Here is a 23,141-nt window from a genome sequence, read left to right as displayed (position 1 = left end):
TGAGCATTACAAACAAATGGTGGAATGAGAGTCACCTTGTGTCTTTACTCCTTCCATAAAGATGTAGTGATCTTCCTCTTCAGTCAGTATCCACAAAACACTTGAATTTCTCTGCTTTGAGTATTAATTACTGTTAGTTACGCATGCAGTTATATTGTACTTTTGTTTAAAATGTTTTTGTTAGCACTTGTAAAAACTAAAATTTTGTCTCTCATCTTTCACTTAATGATACCTTACATATTTGCTTGTTGCTTTGGAGTGCTACTCCTTCAACTGTTCACACAAGTCAGTCTGGATATAAGTGTCAGCTAAATGACTCTCACACCTCTCTCTTTCTCTCTCTCTCTCTCACACACACACATGCACACACACACCGAGAAAGTTTGGGTAAATCAGTTATATGTTGTGTAACTCTTTTACGAAATCTATTAATTCACCTTGTGTTTACCTCCCATTTCTTATAAACTTATTCTGTCCGCGTGCCAAATTGACCCGGTCTGTTTTGATCGCTTTTCCCCTTTTTAGTCAGCTTGTTTCCAACACATTAACATATATTTTGCACTTTTTTAAAAAAATATTTGGTATTATAAATCTCATTTATATAAAATTATACCTCATTTTGGAGTACTTTTTACACCGGGTCAGATTGACCCGAAGATAACAGGAGAGTTAAGCTGGTTATTCTTTGCTATGGCTTATCATTAATTTAAAAACATTACTTTAGATCTAATCTCTCGTTGACAAGGACCAATATATAACACTGGAGGTGTAAGGATACAGCTCTAATGTTCAGTCTAATGAAACGCTTTATCTATATTATCAGAAACACAGCTCATAGATAGAGTTTCCATAAGCTGTTATTCACAACACTACAGTCATGTGCTACTGATTGATAAGTAATCTTGTCAACATACAGTGATATCCCACATCCGTGCTTTTGTCCTCACTGGCCTAGCTCAGTGACTTCATTCATTGTATTTTCATACAAAATGGATAGTTTTAAAGCATTTAATTCTTTATTTGAAGCCCAAAATTAGAACGGTTTCAATAACTAATCTAAAGTGCATGATGCTCAGGCTGCTGTAAGTTGTTTTTGTGAAAACATTTTGAGCTAATGGTATCATTTATGGACTACATTTTCCCCGTATCATAGCAATCATAGATGGTATTATAACCAAAACAAATAGATCCATCTTATCAGACTATAAAGTACACCAGGACATATTTATTTAGTGACCAAATAGTTTATTACTCTTTTAAAGCAATGTTGTCTGAGCAATGCAAATTACCTCTTTGTGTTATTCACACAGCCATATAAACATTACACACTTCCAAATATTGAAAATTAGCTCGTACATCTGAACAAAGCAAAACACAAATGAATTACAATAAACATTTGTAAAAAGCATACAGTATATTCAATATACTATGTTGTGTATATTGTGTGTGTTCTTTTGTTTATTGCACGGAAACTGGATAATCGTTGTGAACTGCGAGAATTAAAAAGAAAAAAATCTCTTCCAGAGAGCAGACCATTTATATTACTCCAGTAATGTAATTATAAATGGCAGATAGATTTACAAACAATAGATAAAATGGATATGATTACAGTATCTTGGTGTCAGCATAATCTTTATGAAGTCAGTATGCAAAAATTGCACAGGTGATGTTTTATGTTTCATCCAGAGGTATGCTTTAATTCAGGAACAATTCATTTGTGTACTTGAAAGTTTCATCTAATTACCTTGCTTATGTTTCCACCTCATACCCTTCATTATTATAACATAGTTTAGCTTGTTTGTCTTTCAGGCACTTATGTAAAAACTTAATAAAATGATAGAGTGCCCAAAGCGGAATTAATAAACAGGGAACAGCGGCAAGGAGAATACAAATGGCATAAACCCAGCCTGGATACATCAGGATTTCTGGAGCAGGAAAATTCACCTGGAAGAGTTGGGAAACATCAGGTTATTTGTATTCCATGTAGCCAATGAAACTTTCTATCTAATGCACCCGGGCGCTGGTAGCTCAAGTGGCTAAGGCTCTGGGTCAATGACTGAAAGATTGGGGTTCATGCCCCAGCACCACCAAGCTGCCACTTTTGGGCCCTTGAGCAAGACCCCCAACCCACTCTGCTCCAGCGGTGCTGCATCATAGCTGACCCTCTGCTCTGACCCCAACCCCCAAGGATGGGATATTTGAAAAAAGAATTTCACTGTACCGTAATGTATATGTGACAAATAAAGGCAACTTAACTTAGCTTTTTCTACTGAGCTGTATGTCTTTTTTATGTCTTTGGATTGAAAAAGTTATTGTTATAGGCTTTGGGTATAAGCATAGATAACCACTGACCTAACATACGGTAGATTTGCAATGAAACAGCGTTTAAGGTTCTTACGTAATCTGGGTTCCATGCATCATAGGTGGGATTTTCTTGTGCCTGTACAACCACATAAGCCAGCAAGACCACCAGCAGCATCAAAGGACTGATCACCCTCCATGTAGCTTGCCAGTACAGGTTGGGTCTGCGTCCTGTCATCCATTCTATATCATCACTGAATCTGAGAGGGTGGAAATATGGTATAAAACTGATGGTCTGAGGAGTAACAAGTCCTGGATACATTACACTAGTACAGCTTATTCCATACAGCTTAATACATACAGTGCCTTTTTATCAAGAATGGTTTCTACAGAATGAGTTAATATCATTAATATCAGGGAACAGGGAAATTATTAAATGGATATATTTTACAATCCTGTTTGTGAAGTTGTGGTGTTATATTTATCATGTCTTGTTCCTTAATCTTGACTAGTATATTTCTGTACCTGTTCCACATTGCAGTTGATTTTTTAAACCTGTCATGATGTTCAAATGTAAGGAATAAAACCACAACTTAATAATGGACCCACTTTGGAGACTATGGTACATTTCATTAACAAGTTAACAATCACCTGTTGCCACCATAGATGTAGATCACAGCTGTGATCTCGAAAAAGGCGATGACCAGCAGAGGCAAGGAACCTACGTAGTTATTAAAGATGGCAAGCCAGTAGTTACCAGATCCCAAAGTGAAGATGAGTGCCACAAGAAAGGAAACCATGCACATCAGACCTACAGAGAAAAGACGATTTTGGCGGTAAAACTGACCTTACTCTTACAAGTAATTTTGTTGGATTTCCTAATGATGTACTAAATAAAAAAGCTAACTCACCGCTATCCTAATACTATATTAATAATGTTTCATAACATGCACTATATTGCCACATGTTTTGGGACACCCCTCCAAATCATTGTATTCAGGTGTTGTTCTTTGGGGGTTGGGCTTGGCCCCTTTGTTCCAGTGAAAGGAACTCTTAATGTTTCAGGAACTTGACTGGCTTGCACAGAATCCTGGCCTCAACCTGATAGAACACCTGCAGGCCAGTCAAGTTCCTGCACACCAAACTTACTCATCCATGTCTTTATGGACCTTGCTTTGTGTACTGGTGTACAGTCATGTTGGAACAGGAAGGGATCATCCCCAAACTGTTCCCACAAAGTTAGAAGCATGAAATTATCCAAAATGTCTCGGTATGCTGAAGCATTAAGAGTTCCTTTCACTGGAACTAAGGGGCCAAGCCCAACCCCTAAAAAACAACACCTGAATTCGATGATTTGGAGGGGTGTCCCAAAACTTTTGGCAATATAGAGTAATTTGAATTCAGATAGATTTACAAACCCTGAAGCCCATTTTAGATTAAATGATCATCCACTTTACGTCTCTCTATTTACCTGTGAAAATCTCCTTAGGAATGCACTTTGGCACCATGTGAAGGTCCAACAGAGGTGTCAAAACCCCCTCTAGATTTCCAAACATTGATGAAAGTCCAAGACTGAACAGCATAATAAAGAAAAGCACAGCCCAGACCTGGGAACCTGGCATCTTTATTACTGCCTCAGTGAACACGATGAATGCCAGACCTGTGCCTGAGGCACTCTGAGGGATGACAAACAGAATGACGAATTGACAGAACTTAAAGAACTGGAAACACTTTTATTACCACACCATCAGCAATGGGAGGTGTACAGCAATTAAGTAAGTTGTTGTGTTATTTTTTAACTATATGCCATGATATCAATACCTAATAGTAATGTTTATGGGTGGAACTGAGCATGATAATTCAGGGTTAATAGATTTTATGTACTGTACTTAATGCTCATTAACATAGTGAATGTAGCTTTCTCATATGAGATTTTTTATTACATAGAATTATGGAAGGTTCCCCAAATGTCAGCACTTCCTAATAATCAGTACAATTTTTCCTTACAGGAGAGTTTTCTGGCTTTGCGGTTTTTCTTTAAAATGACAAGCTGTTTTTTGCCTTAATAACTTCAAAAAAAAGAGGGGAGGAGATCTGCTCTCTAAATGAGTAAAAGAAGGACTAACCCTTTATAAATACTATAATGTGAAATGACAAGTGACAGGAAATAACTTGTCTCCTGTTCCATAAAAAGATGGTAAATGCAATGACAATTGCATAAAAAGCATGATATGTGGTTGATAAATTGCTGTGTTATAAGGGGAATAAAACACTTTAGGCCATGCTGCATCAGACCATAACACACCTCTTCACTGGAGGTCATGGTCCTATAACAGTGCAGAATTTAATATATATATATATATATATGTATGTATATATATAAAATAAATGTAAGACATTACATTTATATATATATATATATATATATATAGAAATATTTGTATAATAACATTTTACTAGTTCCTTGTACAGGTGTTGATGAACCCATTATTATGATGTGTGTAATAATACCTGATCAAGCAATTCTTGGAGATTGCATGTCTTCAGATTAAGTTTCTGAATTGCATATGGATTTGATTCATTAAGCTTTGTCAACCAACTCTCATAATTTTCCTCTGTTATATTCTCATCCGGAATATTAAAAGTGTTCATCAATCCCTTGATATTACTGTGAAAACAGTAAGCAAGCAAACATATATATAAACAATGAGATTCTATGTCATTTTGTTCCATAGATAACTTGCGCTGTGCAGTGCTTACTTGTCTACACATTCATTATAGCTTGACAGTGCTTTAAATCCCAGGATGGAAAAAATAGGAATTGATGCATAGATTGAGGTAGCACTGTTGATGCAGCCAACAATAAGAGCATCTCGCTCACAGTTGTTTCTGAAACAAAGAAAAACACGTATTTGATTTTACTTAATGGTTAAAAGTATGTAATTTCTGTTGTTTTACTATTAGTCTTTGCAGCGTTTCTATCCATCTATTTTCTGTACTACTTATCCTACACAGGGTCACAGGGGAACTTGGAGCCCAGGCAGGGCACACCCTCGACAAACCAATCACAATGCATAATCATGCTTCCAGTCATACAATAGATGCCAGTCAGCCAACAATTCATGACTTTGGAAGGAAACTGGAGTTTCTGCCAACTCCAAGCATATGGGCAGAGACAGGAATCAAACCTCCAACCCCAGAGATGGGAACTAAACATTCTAACCACTAAGCCATTGAGCCCGCACTTTGCACTTCTTATAGCTTTCAACATATATACACTAATACATTGTTAAACTCCGGTCTTAGGCTATAAATTCTCCACTTTTAAAATCCACAAATTATCACATTTACTGTACATTTTATCTCTACAGATAAAAAATATTTGGCAGTCTGTTCTATTACTATGATATGAAGTATATTTCAACATTACAATTCATCAGCAATAAATTCTGTAAGCATTTGATGTTGGCTCGAGTGCAGCAGATTATAAAAAACACTTACTTTTGTGGGTTATAGCTGGAAAATGCAATGAGGCCTCCAAATGCAAGTGACAGTGAGAAGAATATCTGGGTTGCAGCATCTAACCACACGGTTGGGTTTTTTAGTGTTTCCCACTGTCAGAAAAGAAAGTACGATACGTTCAGGAATATAGATACACAATTTCCATCAAATATCTTATTTATACACAGATATAGGAGATCTGTGTAAATTCAGTGTTGTCCACTTCCACAACACTGAATTTCTCTCCCCTACTGTTTTCAAGGTAAACATTAGAAAAGCATCTAGAAAGTACAGCAATATTGCCACTGATATTTAAGATGAAACATGGTCAGTATTATCCAGTTTTGCCACTGAGATACTGAGATAAAAGTCATATCTAAGGGCAGTTACAGCTCTGGACTACTGATCAGAAGGTTGTAAGTTTGTAAGTTTACCAGGAAGACCCTCAAATCTTAACTACCTACTTTGTTGTTCATTAGATTGCATGTAAACTAAATTGAAATAACCAATTAGTTAGTCTAGTTACATGGCAAAGGAGTAAGTTTTAGGTTAATTAATCCAGCATTAACTAGCTAGGCCCCACATTTTATAGCAGGTTGCCACTTATCAACCGAATAAGTGAATGTTAGTATAGAATATTTTAGAGAACAAATGGTGTGTTTCTGGATGTCTATATACTTAGGTTAAGACTAAGACTTTCGGGTGTTAGCTGAACGGGAGTAGATAGTTTTTAAAAAATGAAGATAGATGAATGAAGATAAACATCTTGAAATAGTCTGTGTTCAACAGGTGCTCCATCAAATCCCTGAGACTCCAAGAGCTTCTTCAGCAGAAGAATTTTCTATGACTGTAGCTATGAAAAAAGTACCACTTACATTCGGTGTGAAAAGGTGGCGCAATCCAATAGTAGCTCCTGGTAGCGACAATGCCCGGATCAGAAAGATGGTGAGCACAACATATGGGAAAGTAGCTGTGACATATACCGCCTGTACACAGAGTGACAGATTCATTTAAGGTTTAATGGTCTGATTAATTAATAAATAAATGATTAATTGAATCACATAGTAAAAAGTATGATGGATTGTGAAGAGGTTCCTGACCTTGCCGATGGTTTCGATGCCTCGAATGAAGCAGATATAGACAATACCCCAAGCTGAAGCCAGGCACACCACTAGCCACCATTGAAGACCCCCATTAGTTGAAATGTTTGGAGTGATATTCAATGTTTCTCTGTACCAGAAATAGTTCACTGGAGTGCTCTTCTGACATTCTTCCACATACTCTACAAGAAGATGAAGCATTTATGATGCCTGATGAGACACTAATACTGTACAGCCCTGTCATTATTATAATGATGTAGTGATGAAATGATGGTGATGCTTGTGTTGAGTGATGTATGATAAGACAGCACTGAGATTATGGGTTTATATGTTTGGAGCAATTTAATTCACCAGAAATAGACTAAGAACACAATAAGAATTTTTTTTCAGATCTTTTAGAATTGAGGGAAAAAGTATGTTTTAAATCAAACAATTTACATTATTAGTAATTTCCACTTCTAAAAATCTCATTTGTCATTCGTCATATTTCCTATAATAAGTCTTTTTCTCTAATTTTCTTTTACAGATGCATATTTTCATAGGTAAAGATTCCTATATACTCTCCATTTTGAATAATTTTAATAAATTGTTATATAATAATATTTTTACATTCACCAAAAGTATATGGACACCGGACCATCAAAACATTCCAAAACCAAGAGCATTAATCTAAATTTATTCCCCCTTTTTTTGTTATAATATCCAACACTTTTCTAGAAAGGCTTTCCACTAGATTTTGGAGTGTGGCTGTGGGGATTTGTGCTCATTCAGCAACGAGAGCATTACTGAGGTCAGGTAGTGATATCAGATGAGGAGGACTGGGGTGCAGTTGGCAATTCAGTTCATCTCAAACGTGTTCAGTGGGGTTGAGGGCCTCTTAGTTTCAGTGCAATAATTCTACAGAATACAAAGACATTCTGTACAACTGTGTGCTTCAAACTTTGTGGCAACAGATTAGGGAAGAGCCACAGGTGTCCACATGCATTTCCAATGTTTCTTATGGTTAAATGTTTTGCCCCCACCTTTTTATTATTATTATTATTGTATTTATAATTGTGATTGTGATCTTTTTCCTACTCGACATTTTTCATATTGAGGTTTAGATAGAGCAGACTAATATCGACAAGTAATTAGTAATAAATATAATGGACTTGATAATGGTTGTGATTTCCTCCAGTGTAAATCCCAGACTCTTTGCTTCACTCTGAGAAGGAAAAGTTTCAACAAAAAAAGTCTGGTTTGTCTTAATGTGTCCTGATGTGATACTGTTTGTGTCTTACCAGTGTGATTTGCGTTGACTGGGCATGACTCCCACGGCAGTGGGTTTTGGAACGAATGGAAGAAATACCACAGAACCCAGGCCAGTATAGTGTTATAAAATAAACCAACTAAAAATGACACTGTCATCGAGGCCACACCTGCACGCACAAAAATAGACAGACACACACACACACACGCACACACACATGAAAAAGGATCCAACACCAGCTGTAAGAATGTTTTTACTTCAACATTATTACACATATAATGACGTAGTGTTTCATGTCTGTACTGATGCAAAAACAAAAAAACATGTACTATATACTAACTTATACTGTATGTACTGTACATACCCACTGTGCACATAGTTCTTTCATAAGACTAAAAGTACCCACCTACTCCTCCTAGATAAGGTGAGATCGAGTTCCAGACTCCTATGCTGCCCATGCGGAGCCTCTGACCAATAGCTAACTCCATGTGAAGCAGAGGAAGCCCCTCAAACACCAGAGCTATGAGGTACGGGATCAGAAATGCACCTAAGTACAAACAGAATACATTGTTAGACTTCTTGATTCTTAAGAACTTTGGATATCGGCACATCAGAAGATGACCAGGAGTCTTACCAAGCAACTAAGATAAGGCTATTATGCTAACTAAGGCATTTTCTACTGTGTTATCCTTGTTTACATCTCTTCAAGCATACCATATGTGCTGTACATTTCTTGATACTTGTCATGTGTTTTGATAATTTGTCATTGTACTGAGTTTATCTTTAACTCCTGCTTTAGAAAGGAAATTTCTATTTTATTTCAAGATGAGTTGATAGACAACCAAATTTGACCTCAAAGCATCTTTACCATGTATCTGATTTGACTTCAGTGTAACGAATACTGTACACTGCAGTATGAATGGGTTCAATAGTGAATGGTATGTTACTTACTAATGTACTGCACATAGTGCAGTGGGTGAACCTGACTTTTCTATTTGCATATGTACACTTATATTTACTCTTGACAAAAAGCTGTTAATCCATGTATGAAAGGTGCTGAAAGTGCAAACATTACATGCACTAGAGCCGTATCTCTTTATATGAAAGGTCCTGATAATGATTATATTCTTTGTTCGGCAAAAAGCATACTGAACAAAACCTTTTTGGTTTGTGTGAATGTGTGTATGTGTGTGAGTCTGTGGCTGTGTGTGTGTGGTTTCTCCCCCGGGTCTGCACTTATAAACAGAGCATGTATGTGTTGAGGTGAGTGTGTGGCAACAGTAAAGTCAGTTTGATCTTTCGTTTAGCTACACTATTTTATTAAATTCATGCATGATGATATGACAAGAACTTTAACAGTGTTACTCATGAAGCAAGCAACTTGCTATCCAAGTCAATTTGCATTTAAGGACTGAATATTGAACTCTTTTTTTTTTTTTTTTTTTTTGAAACGTCATTTAACATCTCCAAAAGTATTTGAAATAGTGTCATTTTATTTTTGTGATTTCTATTTATTTTATTTGATTGTCAGTTCGGCGATCTTATGTGAACGTGTTATCATCAGACTCTCAGAAGCAAGTACAAAATGTCTGCGACATGTTTATGTGACATTTATAGCGGTCTATATTCATGCTAAACCACAGTTTCCTCTAAACACTAACTCTTTCCTTTTGACACCATCACTGCTGTGCTGTGTATGCACGGATGAGCTGATTTTGTCTTCTATCTGTCTTCTGTCGTCACATTTGTTAAATTGAACCTGCATTAGTTTCATAGGGTGAAGTTCTAAAATATGTGGATCTATAACCAAAACAAAAATGGATAACTGACTACTGAACCTGACTTCTGATCCACAAGACGGAAAATATTTAACCTACACACCAAGTCTTTCAAACTGTCTAGATATTGATTTCATAATAAAATGATTTCACTGTTCTTAGATTTCATTTTCCTATAGATTTGTTTTATATAATTTCCTAATTTTTATCACATAATTGGATTATTTGAAAACAAACCTCTTCCAGCACAAGTTTGTTTATGAACACTGTCTAATTATTTGAATGTTGGGCTATATTTTGGATATTTATTGAAGCCATACGGCTTTTTCCACCACTTGTAACACTTAAACAAACAGGCTAATAGGTATATGCAAATTCAATAATATACATTATGTAATATTATTATAAAAAGACTATCTAGGTCCATATTACAGGTGATAGGAATGGGTGTATCATTTAAAAGCCTTAATGATGTAAAACATTTAATTCCATCCTAGTCTTATTATCTAAATCTGTTCTCTTGAAACCAACTCATATGCTAGACAACATTAATTTAATCCCTATTTTGCTTGTAATAAATTGCTAGAAGTTTCCTACCTCCTCCATATACCTGACACAAATAAGGGAACCTCCATACATTCCCTAAGCCAACAGCAAATCCAATGCAGGTCAGCAGGTACTGAACCTTATTGTCCCATTTGGGCCGTTCATCAGTCTTAGTGGCTTCCACTGGAGCTTGATTGAGCTCGATGTCTTTGGTGCTCTGAGCTCCATCCATTCTTTAGTTTACTTTCTTGGTGAGCTACAGACCAGCTCTGACTGTCAGTTCCTCTTCACACTGTCTCTTGGTTCTCTTTACCTTGACAAAATCCGGGGTCTTTCTCATCAGTAGAAGGGGAGGAGCTTTGGCACACTTGTTCAATCCCACATTATACCACACAGTACTTCATTTCTGGCACATTTCCAGTGGTGCTGAGATATGCCAGGAAACCCAGACAGTAACAGTGGCAAAGACTTCTACATAGTTGTTTATTTAAGCAAGCTGTGGTTGCACAGATCATCTAATCTACACATTAACTTGTTACTCATTGCAATGACTTCAGAATTGAAGGATGTTAACTATGGGCTTTCTACCATTGTTAGAAACAGGCTTAGTATATTACTTTTCAATATTTTATTTTATTTAAACATTGCTTGTTTTAGGAAAACAGGAAAACATTGCACCAATATGGATATGTATACAAAGTGTTTGGAAACAAGTAGTGAATAATTAAATAAAATAACTGAACATGTCTATTAACAAAACTACAACGGTCATACCATGCAACTATAATACAGTGAAAATGTTTGGTAAAAAATAAATAAGGTTCTCACGTGTATATGATACCACAAACTAATATAATGGGTGTTTGTTTGAAAATAACAGGCACAATCTGACACTGTATTGATACAGGATTATTATTGGAATAAAACCAGCAGGGGGTCTATTTCTAACTCTAGACTATTATTATTGTAGAGTTATTGTAGTATTATTGTAGTGTAATAATTTATATATATATATATATATATATATATATATATATATATATATATATATATATATATTTAGATGCCTACAACCAGTTAAAAACAACGCTTCCGTATAGCACTGATAACGGCAGCACCAGGTATAGCAAGACTAGGAATCCCAGCCAGTATGAAGATTATTACATAAATCCATGATGGGTAGGGCTTCTGCTCCAACGTAGGAAATTTCAGCTGTAATACAAACAGATGAGCAGAAATTGTCAGGCCTCATACAACGCCTCTCTATGAAGAATTTCTTTCCTGACCACTAGAGACATATGAGTCACTTCAGTGTTACATACTCAGGAAAAGTGTCTGCTAAATGATTAAATGTAAATGTAGGTAGTGTTTATCACAGCCACTCATGCAATGAGCTCACATGGCAATTTAACTTATAAATGCTTATTAACATGGATCATGTTATACTTTAAGCTCTTAGCGCACATATTGAGAATTTTATGAGTAACCTTACCGATTCAGGGTCCCAAGCGATGTAAAAGAGCTCCTTGGAGACAGTGGTAACAAAATAGAAGATGAAGATGACCAGCATGATGAGGGGGCTGATAAATCTCCATGTGGCCTGCCAGAAGATATTAGGCTTATGGCCGATCATGAAGACCAGGTCATCATTGAACCTGTTGGGAGAGGACATCGGTTAGTCTCAGATTTTACGTCATTCTACTGTGTGGCAGTTTTGAGATTTGTGCTGTCAATGAGATTTTTTAACCTATATATTCTGTCATTTTCACACCACAGTCTTTCTCTCTGAGTACTCCACAGCCACAAATAATAGGTACTGGCTGGTACAGAGACATAAATATGATAGGGTATGGAACAAAGGTATCTCAGAAAGGCATGTAAAAAGAAAACAAATCAAAGAAAAGTGGCTTTTTATTTACCTGTCTATTCCATAAACATACACTACTCCAACCATTTCACAGAAGGCAATAATGAGTAGAGGGATAGAACCAGCAAAACTGTCAAAAAGAGCCAGCCAGTAATTGCCTGACCCTTGGATGAATATTAACGCAATGAAAAAACACACCAGACAGGTCAATCCTGAAAAAAAAATCCCAATGTGTTCCTTTAATAACATTTAACAAACAGTACATTCAAAATCTTTTAATGTGTGACTGATGATCTGTCTCTGAATACTGCACCTGAGAGCACTTCTTTAGGCCAGTGTTTGGGGAAGACGTTTAAGTCCTGCAAAGGCACTAGGACTCCTTCAATGTTTCCAAACATGGAGGACAGGCCAAGGCAGAAGAGCATGATGAAGAAAAGGACAGACCAGAGTGGAGACAATGGCATCTTAGTGATGGCCTCAGTGAAGACAATGAAGGCCAGGCCTGTGCCCTCCACACCCTGTTTAACAAAACAAGCAATGTCACCATATTCTATTTTGTCTCAATAATGAAGAGAGAAATGAGATCTCTGAAGCCTGTGATTAGATAGAAGCCTGCAATTTTAAAGGTGTAATCCATGAACGTAAAGACAGAAAAGAGGATTTTACCTCACTGAGGAATGTGTCCAGGTTGCAGGTCGGAAGATTTAGACCCTGAATAATGCTGGGGTATGTGTTGTTAAGCTCTTGAAAAACTTGATTGTAGTTACTCTCAGTGATGTTTGCTTCTGGCAGGTCAAATGTGTTCAGCAAAGTCATAATGTTTCTGCAGGACAGATGCAGAGCACATTCTTAGATAATTTCTTATCCAGGTACGGATATTTGCTTGTAAGGAAATAAGTCTTGTAAATACGTACGTTGCTATGCAGTCATCAAATCTCTCCGTGGCTCTGAAACCAATGATGGTGTAGATTACAGTAGCAGCAAAGATTGAGGTGAAGGCGTTGATGATGGAAATGATCACGGCATCTTGCTCACAGTTGTTACTGAAAGATAGAGATATTTACCTTAGGACTGGGTAGTAGTTAACATTTAATACATTTTTCAGCAGTTGTCTCTACCTTTAGAAAGCTGCTCAACTGCTGTCACTTATTTACTTACTGTACTGAGTTGTAACTGGAGAAGGAGATGAGGCCACCAAACGCCAGTGAGAAGGAATAGAATACTTGAGCACCTGCATCCAACCAGGTTGATGGGTTTGCTAACTCATTGAGCTACACACACAAACACAAACATACACAAATGAGATTTTACATGGGACATAATACTTAGTAATATAGTAAATCATGGTGAGTGCAATATTTACTGAATTGCTCTTCAGCACTGTGAAGGTGAACTGTAAAGACAGTGATTTTCTAATACTTACATCTGGTGTAAAAAGAAATATAATCCCATTGACGGAGCCTTTCAGAGTCAGTCCTCTGATTAGGAAAATTAGGAGAACCACGTACGGTAATGTAGAGGTCACATATACTGCCTTGAAAGGAGATATAAATAGTTCCTGTTTTAGTTCCAGTAATATCAGATATAAAGCTGATTTACTTCACAGATATACCATTCACTGCTGGAACCATACCTTTGGTACACTTATCAATTATGCACTAAGCATTTATTAGTTATTATGCATCTTTATTGCATGCATTCAAATTCATCCACCTGTTTTAACAGTGTACAGTCTCTATTTTCATTGCTATAAACATATAAAAAATTAATGTCTTTATGAGTCCTTGTTCTTACACAACATTGCTAAATTTTATAGTATGCAGTAAAATATTATAAAAATTAAAAACCTCCATTATATGGTTGTTTCATAGAATTTGCTTTATAATACATGGAATTTTTTGAGTACATGGCATCTTTGTAGTATATGTACAGAGTGTGTTTGAGCTTTAATGCATTTTTTTTGTATTTTAAAAGACCTTACTTGCTTAAACATAATGAGATCAAAATGTTCTAAACTTTTTCTTATGACTAGTCTGATGCAATTACCTTTTATAGCACTGTATCTGTACTGTTTTTAAAACTACTGATACAGGTGATAAAGGCTCTTATGTAATATCAAGTATGTGTACCTTTCAGATAAAGGCCTCTAATTTAAAACAGTTAGCTTTATATTTTAATTCGATTCAATTATAAGTTTGAGCTGTTAACAGAGACTAAATTGGTCAAGCTGGTAGCTCTGAGAATCAATAATAAAGACCCAGGAAAAGGAAATCCATTTAAAAAATCACAACTACCATAACCTGATCTATGAGCTCTATCCTGGCATGCACCGTTTTCCCCAAGCTTTTAAACAGCACTTATCAGTTTAACCTGTGTTTTAATGTTATGCAAGAAAGATAATACCTTGCCAGTGGTCTCTATTCCGCGAACACAGCAGACATAGAGTATGGCCCAGGCAGAGATTAGACACAGCACCATCCACCACTTCAGTCCTCCTGATTCGTCTATGGCTGTAGTTGTGTCCAGGGTCTTTCTGTACCAAAAATAATCCACTGGGGAACTCCTCTCACATTCTGACACGAAACCTGTCAATGTTACCATGCTTACAGTAAGTGAAGTGGCTTCCACATCCTCAGAAATTTGAGCACAGAATATTACGTGATAATCCTAGTACCGGATTAAGGATTTTAGACAGGCTTAGTGGTTTAACAAAAGGCATTCTGCATTCAGATTGAAAAAGATGCCTTCTCTAATCACAGTTATGTTTTGTACCTGTTCTGTTTGCATTGACGGGACACTGGCTCCAAGGTAGCGGGTCCTGGAACGAGTTAAAGAAGTACCACATGACCCAGGCAATTATAGTGTTGTAGTAGAGGCTTACCAACAGCGACACACACATGGACGCAATTCCTGTGGAAAGAAGAACATAATGTATAATATTTATCATTCCACCCTTTGGATCGACAAACATTTGAAGATTTAGCTTGACAATTATTGCTTATAGTGGTGTTTATTGCAGCTGCAAATATATATATTTTTTTCAAGTAGTATCATGCTAGTTGGTGGTAACTCACCTACTCCTGTCATGTAGGGGCTAATGGTCCTCCAGACCCCCACACTGCCTTTCCTCAAGCGCTGTCCAATGGCAAACTCCAGGTGAAGAAGAGGAATTCCCTCAAACACGAGCAGGATTAGGAAAGGAATCATAAAGGCTCCTGAAGGAGGACAAATAAACAGTAAGCTCTGGTTAAGTTTACCATTTTTAGAAATCTTAACATAAAGGTTAAAAAATGTTTACTGTGGTGATGTATTTTAAGATATTCATGAATAGCGTTTTGAACATCCCTGTCATGGAAACATTTGTCAAGCATTTGGGTAGTGGTGTTAGGTGTGGTGTAACTCAATGCCACTATCTGTATCTTTATCTATATCTGTTTAGTGCCTCACTTATACATATCTGTCTCTGAATCTTTTTACTGCTCCACATATTCATATCTATCTCTTGGAATGAACCTAAAATGGGTGTGGTCTAAACGAAAAAGTACAAATGATTTTTTTTTTGTCTGTTTTTGTGTTTATATCTGTCTGTGATATTACCTAAAGAATTTACCTGGTTATATTTTCCTGAATATAGGCTAAAACAAATTAGCAGCCTAATGTAAACCACAGTAATTTTGACCAGGCAGTTACTAAGGATGTAGCTTCTGGCTCTGCTTGTTAAGGATATATATTTTCCTACTATTTTAATTTAACATTTTATAATTTTTATTCAGAATTTTTATATTCCTGTAAAGCTGCTTTGCGACAGTTTTTTATTTTTGAAAGAGCTAAATAAATCAAACTGAATTGAATTGAAAGAAAAATCCTGTAAATGTGTCTGTGTAAATGCATTATTCATATAAATTAATAAATGTGGTCTTTCTTTGAACCGCAAGCTTCATAGGCTTTTTATTTTTATTTTTTAAGTTTTGCTCCAATTTATATTGATACATGGTGTACATACTCACTGCCGACTTTATTAGGAACACATATACATTCGTGCAGTTACCTAACTACCTATCTAGCCAATCATGTGGCCGAGGTGCAATGAAAAAACTTCAGTACACATGGTCACATCCAACATCAGAATAAAGAAAATTCCTAATAAAATATCACATTATCTGCTACAAATTTCACAGCAATGGCAAACTCTTGGCAAAGTGAATGTGAAATACACTGAGTTACATACTTCTTTCTTTTTTTCAAACAAATAGCTATGAGACTGCACTCTTATCAGCCATTTCAACACTCTGTACCAACTTGAACGTAACAAAGCACAGCTAGTATCTTCTGGGGGTTAGGGTTTCACACACTTAGAAAAAAATGTGATAATAATTAATTCCGTCACCTGCTGCACTTTTATAAAGATGTTTACACAGGTGATGAAAGTCTAAAGCAGTTATATTACATTATACATTCATGCATGCGAATATTCCATTCTAAAATTTTGTTTTTGTGTATGGAATGCAGCTTTTCCTAGAAAGAGCGATTCCTTGAAGATGACACTTTTTTAAAACCATAGTTAAGTTATGATGAGTGCATTGTTACTGTGACCTTTCCGACACAGTAGTTGGCTTTGAGTTCTTATAGACTACTGCTGTTGTAAATCACAGATAAAAGGTATGAGTAAGACAAGAAAGCTATAAATTTACCAAGAACAATCTACCAGGGAGATTAAAAAAGAACCTTGGCTAATAATTAAGAGAATACACAAGTGCAAGTTTATGTTGTTAAACTAGTGCTAAACTATGGAAATTTTTTTCATATATATATATATATATATATATATATATATATATATATATATATATATATATATATATGTATGTATATATATAAAATAAATGTAAGACATTACATTTATATATATATATATATATATATATATATATAGAAATATTTGTATTATATATATATATTATATGTATTATATATATATATATATATATATATATATACATACATATATATATATATATATATATATATATATATATATATATATATATATATATATATATATATATATATATAAATTTCTTGCACACTTAAAACACTATATGGGCAAACGTATATGGACACCTGATCAGTCACACCTGTATGTGCTTGTTGAATATTCTATAACCTCCACTAGGCTTTCTCTAGATTTTGGAACATGGCTATGGGGTTTTGCATGCAGAGTGCATACCAAATCAACCCAAAAGTGATCAATGAGGTTGAGTTCAGGGCTCTGTGAAGGCCACTTTGAGCTCTTGCAAGAGCAATCTTGGCAAACTATGCCTTTATAAACCTCATTATGTCTTCATGGATGCTGTATTGTCATGCTGGAACAGATTTGGGCCACTTATAGTTCCTGTAAAGGGAAATCTTAATGCTACTGTATACCAAAAGCATTGTCATTTGGCAACATTTTGTATGGGTGTAAAGCTCAGGCTGTTCACATACCTTTGGCCATATAGCAATATAGACCATATTTGGCCATATAGACTTGGCAGTTGGATGTTTTACTATATACATATTACTGCAAATTACACACCAAAAATGTTTGAATTTACATGCATCACTGTTTAAAATTAAAATCATTTGTCAGCACAGCTTTTTGGATGACTTTTCACACATCCTGAACACAGAAAGTGTGATGCATTAACTATTTTTTGCTTAATGTTTGAAAGATCTAACCATGAGATGCTTAACATAATTATCCAAGCTAACAAAAAAAAAACAGCAGTTACACTTTGTAATAACTTATTGTTGGACCAGGAAAAAGGGCAGTATAAAGAAAAGGGGCTGGTTTTAGGTCCAGACCCTATTTTAGGTTAAAACCAGTGTGAATAATTTAACAACAACCCTAAGTTAAAAAAAATATCTCTGTAATGTTTTATGGTGGTGCTGAACTATCACTAGAAACCAGCTGAATTTTGTTCTTCTGATACATGTAAGCAACTTCATAATTACTACTAATTACTCAATTGCTGAAAATAACACATATCAGCATTGTGGCCTTGCTTAGTGCTTTTTTAAAATTGCGTAGCTTTGGAATATTTGACTTTCTTTGGGTTTTAAATATTTTGATTTTGTGGATTCCTCAAATAGTTTTCTATTATAAATACCTGAGAGCTTCTTATCTCTGACTCTGTGTCCTGTCATTACATTGGCATGTTACACTGCTATCAAGTACTAGGCGTCCCAAGACACAGTATGAGAGAAATGTGAGACATATAACAAGTTGACCTGAACATATTCATCTTTCAGGACACTCCCAAACAATCCCTGATTAGTCTAAAAGAGTTTAGAAAAAGCCAGCAAATTCACTCTAATATGAATGAAAAAAACTTATCTGACTTAATGTAACTGTTAGAAAATGAATCTAAAACACAATTCAGTTTGGAGTGCTATGGATTAAGGAGTAAGTCTGTACCATCAATGAGAAACTGAAGTAGAGATTAAGAAAAATGACCAAAAGTCAGATATAACAAAAATATCTGGCTAACCCTATTTCATTTCAATTTTTTAGTTTGAGCAAACCCTCATGATATATCCTGAAAGTACTGAGAGTAGAATGTAAATGCACCTTGTATATTCATTATTATGTGCTAAATATATATCTAGTAAAATATTAAGTTTGTTAAAATGCCAGTTAAGATCATGGGATAAAAGGTATGTTCTCACCTCCCCCATGGCTCTGACACAAGTAGGGGAAGCGCCAGACATTACCAAGCCCCACGCAAAAGCCCACACACGTCAGCATATATTGGGCTTTGTTGTCCCATTGAGGCCTGTCCCCTGCCTCCTCGATCTCCAACTTCTCCAGCTGATCGTGGCTCAGGATCCGATCTTCCAGGCCCGGGTTAGGGATCTTCAGCTTCATGGTTCTTCTCAGTTCCTGCTGCCTCAATCTAGGTCCTGGATCTTATTAAGTTCTCTCTGGCAGCTGGGATGTATGTGAATTCGAGCTAGGGGGGACTCTGAGTAATGGGGCAGTCGTTTTTGAGAAAGATGAATAAATATGGTGAACTTTAGCACCACATCAGCACAGGGCACGTGTATTCTACTATCAAAAGGGGAATGCACCATGTCAGCTAGATAAAGGGAAGCAAAAAGACCTGACTGAGCCTGATGTATGACAATAATTAATGTCATCATACGCACCTGCGTACGCACACATGTGCACACGCCTACTAAATGGTCTAAATGGTTAATAAATGAAGATAAGTATCTTTATATCACTTGAGTAGCAACTTCAAAAAGGGTCCAACCTCCAGGACATTTCTGAGAAGACATTACACACAGATGCATACACACATACATACACACACACAAGCACACACACACAGGATTCTTATTGCAATTTTCACAATTTGTTAAGACAAATAGAATAAAGATTGTTTGAAGACATCCAGTGTTAATTATCTGACTACTGTCTTTTTTCATGTAAATTTATCACATTTTACAAATTATAAAGAGCTAACCCTAACCCTAGCCCTAACCCCATAGTGGCTATATTCAGTGTGCAATTTTCAAAACAGTTTATACCAATCCAGAACAGTTTATAAAAGTTAGTATATCAAGGGCTTTAGCTCCTTAAATTGTCAGCTTAATATACATTTTAAAGCTTATTCACCAGTCACTCTGAAATAAGTCCATAGTAAAATCCCATATATCCCACTATCATAGCTTGCATTAACAGTGGGCCAACTGGGACTTTGTACAGTGCTGGTTAAATCCAAAACCATTATAAGAACTATACTACTATTGCATTGTACTTTATCAGTTATGATGTATTGATTTTTTTTCCTCTCATAATCAAAAGGGCCAATTAGATGTTATCATTTTGTCTAAAGGTCAGTAGTGTGTTATACAAGTCTACTGGAAATTGTAAAATAGAGATAACATAAGTGTGAGGTCTCTCTATGGGGGTTGTGAATTACCTTCGCAAGCTGCACCGGACAAAAAAAATGAATTTCATTTGACTTTCTATGCATTTATTAATGTTATAACCCACTGCATGACAAATTAATAGTGCCACACCCTTCATTTATATGACCTCAGTTTCAGTCATCGAGTCATCAGTAGGATATTTTTGGCCTGGCAAATTTTCCTAAAGAAATAGTTTAGTACGGCTTTATAGGTGTGTGAGTTTTACACAGGCTTTAATGTGTAACATTTTGTCATTGTATTTCTTTGCTGAATGTCTGTTACATCGTCTTTAGGCATTACTACTATGTCTATAATAGGAAGCCTATTAGCTCCTTTTAAAATTGTACATTAATTTTGTTAAGTTTAGTCCTGTATGAGACTGTGGAGATACTGTGTAGCTCCTTTAGCCACAGACTGCTACACCCCCATTGTAGGAAGGAGCGCTACCGCAGGTCATTCATACCAGTGGCTGTCAGACTTTATAACATTGCATTACAGTGGTTTTCCAATGTGCAATATTTTATCATTTTATAAATTATAATTTTACATTTTTTAATTTTTTTATATTTTATCATTTTTTTTATAATCTTGCTTTCTTTTACTATTTGTATTGCTGTTAGTTTAATCCTACTTATATTGTGCAATATTTTTATTTATTTATTTATTTTTTCATAATTTTACATAATTTCTTTTCTTTTACTATCTGTCTTTTTAAATTTCTATCTCTCTATCTTTCTATATATCTTTAGGTTAAAAACCTGCACGTTAGCTGTCTGTTGAACTGCTGTGACAATTGAATTTCCCCACTGTGGGATCAATAAAGTTTTATCTTATCTTATCTTATCTTATCTTAAAACCTTCTCACTGGTGAAACAAAATGTTAAATCTAGATATTCTGGATATAGAACGCTTGGAAATGAAGGCTTCAGTTCAAATTTTTTGTTCTAGTGATGTAGGAATTCTGTTCAATTGTCTGTTTTTATTTTACTACATTCGCCAGCATCCTTTTGAGTACTGTGTTTGGAGTCAAGGATGAGTTTAAAAGCCTGTAGTTCTGCAGTTTTATAACAGTGTCCTCTGGTGGTGGCAAATGGAGCTTACTTAGGCAGAGAGATTCGGCTGGTCATTTTTTTCTAGCATTTGGCACACACCCTTATGCAAAGCAACTTACATTTTATCTCATAGCTCGGCCTTGCTCAAGGGCCGAGCAGTGGCATCTTGTGGACCTGAGATTCGAACTCACAACCTTCCAATTAGTAGTCAAACATCTTAACCACTAAGACACTGCATTTTCATTAGATGGTTCAGTTTATTTCAAAGTGAAAACTTGATTCCACTTCTTGTTGATACTCTGAGGAAATTCCAGTGTAATCTTGTAGACTTAGATATTTGGTGTCAACTGAGGTGCAGACAAAATGATATTTTTATCATAATAGTGACTAGCCTAGGGGTCTTATGATAGGGCTGCATTGATTTAATAGGCAATGACTGAAAAGGATCAAGACACGCTGCCTTATTGGGGATCGTGATGGCTTACAGTAGTTAATATCTTTCTCTTTCTCTCTAACTTCCCTGTCGAGCTATACACCCCACTCCCTAGCTCCCAGTGTTTGCCAGTTTCCAGTGCGACCGCTGCCCTACCCCTGGTTGGAGTCTCGCCGCTTGATGGTGCCCACTGATGCTGTGGATGGATATGTGTGGCCCAGGAGACAGCCATGGACAGAGCCACTTGGGGACTTTCACACCATCACAGATATGCCATTTCATCTGTCAGCCTGTGACAGCAAAGAACTAGTGTTTATAATGACCTTAGAAACTACAGTGACCGAATAGTTCTTCATGGGTCATTGATTGCTGTTGTAGAAAGGACATTAATCAGCTACAGTAACATTATTTTCTGTTTAGTGTCACCCAGATGAGGATGGGTTTCCTTCTGAGCCTGGTTCCTCTCAAGGTTTCTTCCTTCCATCCCAGGGAGTTTTTCCTTGCCACCGTTGCCACAGGCTTGCTCATTAGGGATAAAATAGGATAAAATAGTCTAATTATAGAATTTAATAATTTATTCTTATTTCTAGTTAATTTTTATTATTATTTTTCATTTTCCCCTCCCCTTTCTCTGTTTTCTTCTTTTGTAAAGCTGCTTTGAGACAATGTTCATTGTAAAAGGTGCTATACAAAATAAATTGAATTGAATTGAATTGAATTACAGTAGCACATTTCTCCAGGGTTGGGGGTTTGAGTCCCTTCTACACCCTGTGTATATACTGTCTGCTTGTTCTCCTTGTGCACCGGGTCCCCGATTTCTTTCCCCATTCCAAAGACATGTATGGTAAGCTGACTGGCATCTCCAAATTGTCTGTGAGTGTGTGTGCTGGGATGACACCCCATCCTGTCTTGTGTTTCCAGTCTCTGGGATAAACGTCAGGCTCCTGGATAATCACTAGAGAAATTGGATGGAAGGATTTGCAAAGGACAGACAAATGGTGTACATAATTCATATTATTAAATTCATGCACAAATAAGCTGGTATGATGATCTTCTCATATCTTTTTGTACATCATCATCAACTTAACACAGATTCTGGACAAAGGTGGTTACATTTTGATCAGAACCCTACTAAATACCCTTAATATTTTTTTTTAGTTTCTACTTCATGCTCAGTGTTCCTCTTATTATGTAATGCCATAAAATGATCCTCATGTGAGGTCTTCACCGGGGGTATTGTAAACTCCTACTCAGGCTGCACTCCAAAACTTCAAACTCTGTCTCATCCAAGTCAATATTTGTATTAAAGTCTGTATTATGAAAAGCTACTTTTTCCTGCTTTTGGGAGTTTTAGACTT

At 36.0% G+C, this 23,141-nt stretch overlaps 2 protein-coding genes across 2 annotated transcripts; both read right to left on the bottom strand.

The window, feature by feature from the left end:
- Positions 1 to 1,218: 1,218 nt before the first annotated feature.
- Positions 1,219 to 10,766, bottom strand: LOC131360066 (sodium-dependent neutral amino acid transporter B(0)AT3-like). Its single transcript, XM_058400146.1, has 12 exons — positions 10,527 to 10,766; positions 8,558 to 8,698; positions 8,183 to 8,320; positions 6,903 to 7,084; positions 6,678 to 6,788; positions 5,803 to 5,915; positions 5,062 to 5,190; positions 4,813 to 4,969; positions 3,773 to 3,977; positions 2,953 to 3,112; positions 2,399 to 2,561; positions 1,219 to 1,944 (listed from the first exon to the last, which is right to left on the bottom strand). The coding sequence occupies exons 1-12, from the start codon at positions 10,705 to 10,707 to the stop codon at positions 1,750 to 1,752; spliced, it is 1,875 nt and encodes a 624-aa protein (XP_058256129.1). The 5' UTR covers positions 10,708 to 10,766; the 3' UTR covers positions 1,219 to 1,749.
- A 756-nt stretch (positions 10,767 to 11,522) lies between these two features.
- Positions 11,523 to 19,283, bottom strand: slc6a19b (solute carrier family 6 member 19b). Its single transcript, XM_058400154.1, has 12 exons — positions 19,051 to 19,283; positions 15,417 to 15,557; positions 15,115 to 15,252; positions 14,746 to 14,927; positions 13,766 to 13,876; positions 13,501 to 13,613; positions 13,257 to 13,385; positions 13,009 to 13,165; positions 12,656 to 12,860; positions 12,395 to 12,554; positions 11,968 to 12,130; positions 11,523 to 11,687 (listed from the first exon to the last, which is right to left on the bottom strand). Exons 1-12 carry the CDS (start codon positions 19,247 to 19,249, stop codon positions 11,553 to 11,555), a joined length of 1,833 nt encoding a protein of 610 aa, XP_058256137.1. The 5' UTR covers positions 19,250 to 19,283; the 3' UTR covers positions 11,523 to 11,552.
- Between the last annotated feature and the right edge of the window lie 3,858 nt (positions 19,284 to 23,141).

This window comes from Hemibagrus wyckioides, linkage group LG01, assembly GCF_019097595.1.
Source record: "Hemibagrus wyckioides isolate EC202008001 linkage group LG01, SWU_Hwy_1.0, whole genome shotgun sequence".
In the NCBI taxonomy this organism is placed as follows: Eukaryota; Metazoa; Chordata; class Actinopteri; order Siluriformes; family Bagridae; genus Hemibagrus; species Hemibagrus wyckioides.
This window is presented reverse-complemented; position numbering and strand designations above follow the sequence as displayed.

Bases quoted from the DNA above. Each gene is read 5' to 3' on its own strand.
- LOC131360066 (XM_058400146.1), bottom strand. From the start codon at position 10,707: ATGGATGGAGCTCAGAGCACCAAAGACATCGAGCTCAATCAAGCTCCA. The intron at 4,970-5,061 runs GTAAGCACTGCA...CTGTTTTCACAG, and splicing joins TATAATGAATGTGTAGACAA to TAATATCAAGGGATTGATGA. The intron at 3,113-3,772 runs GTAAATAGAGAG...TTTTCTCTGTAG, and splicing joins TCCTAAGGAGATTTTCACAG to GTCTGATGTGCATGGTTTCC.
- slc6a19b (XM_058400154.1), bottom strand. From the start codon at position 19,249: ATGAAGCTGAAGATCCCTAACCCGGGCCTGGAAGATCGGATCCTGAGC. The intron at 13,877-14,745 runs GTATTATCTTTC...TCTCCTTTCAAG, and splicing joins GAATAGAGACCACTGGCAAG to GCAGTATATGTGACCTCTAC. The intron at 13,614-13,765 runs GTAAGTATTAGA...TTGTGTGTGTAG, and splicing joins TATTTCTTTTTACACCAGAT to CTCAATGAGTTAGCAAACCC.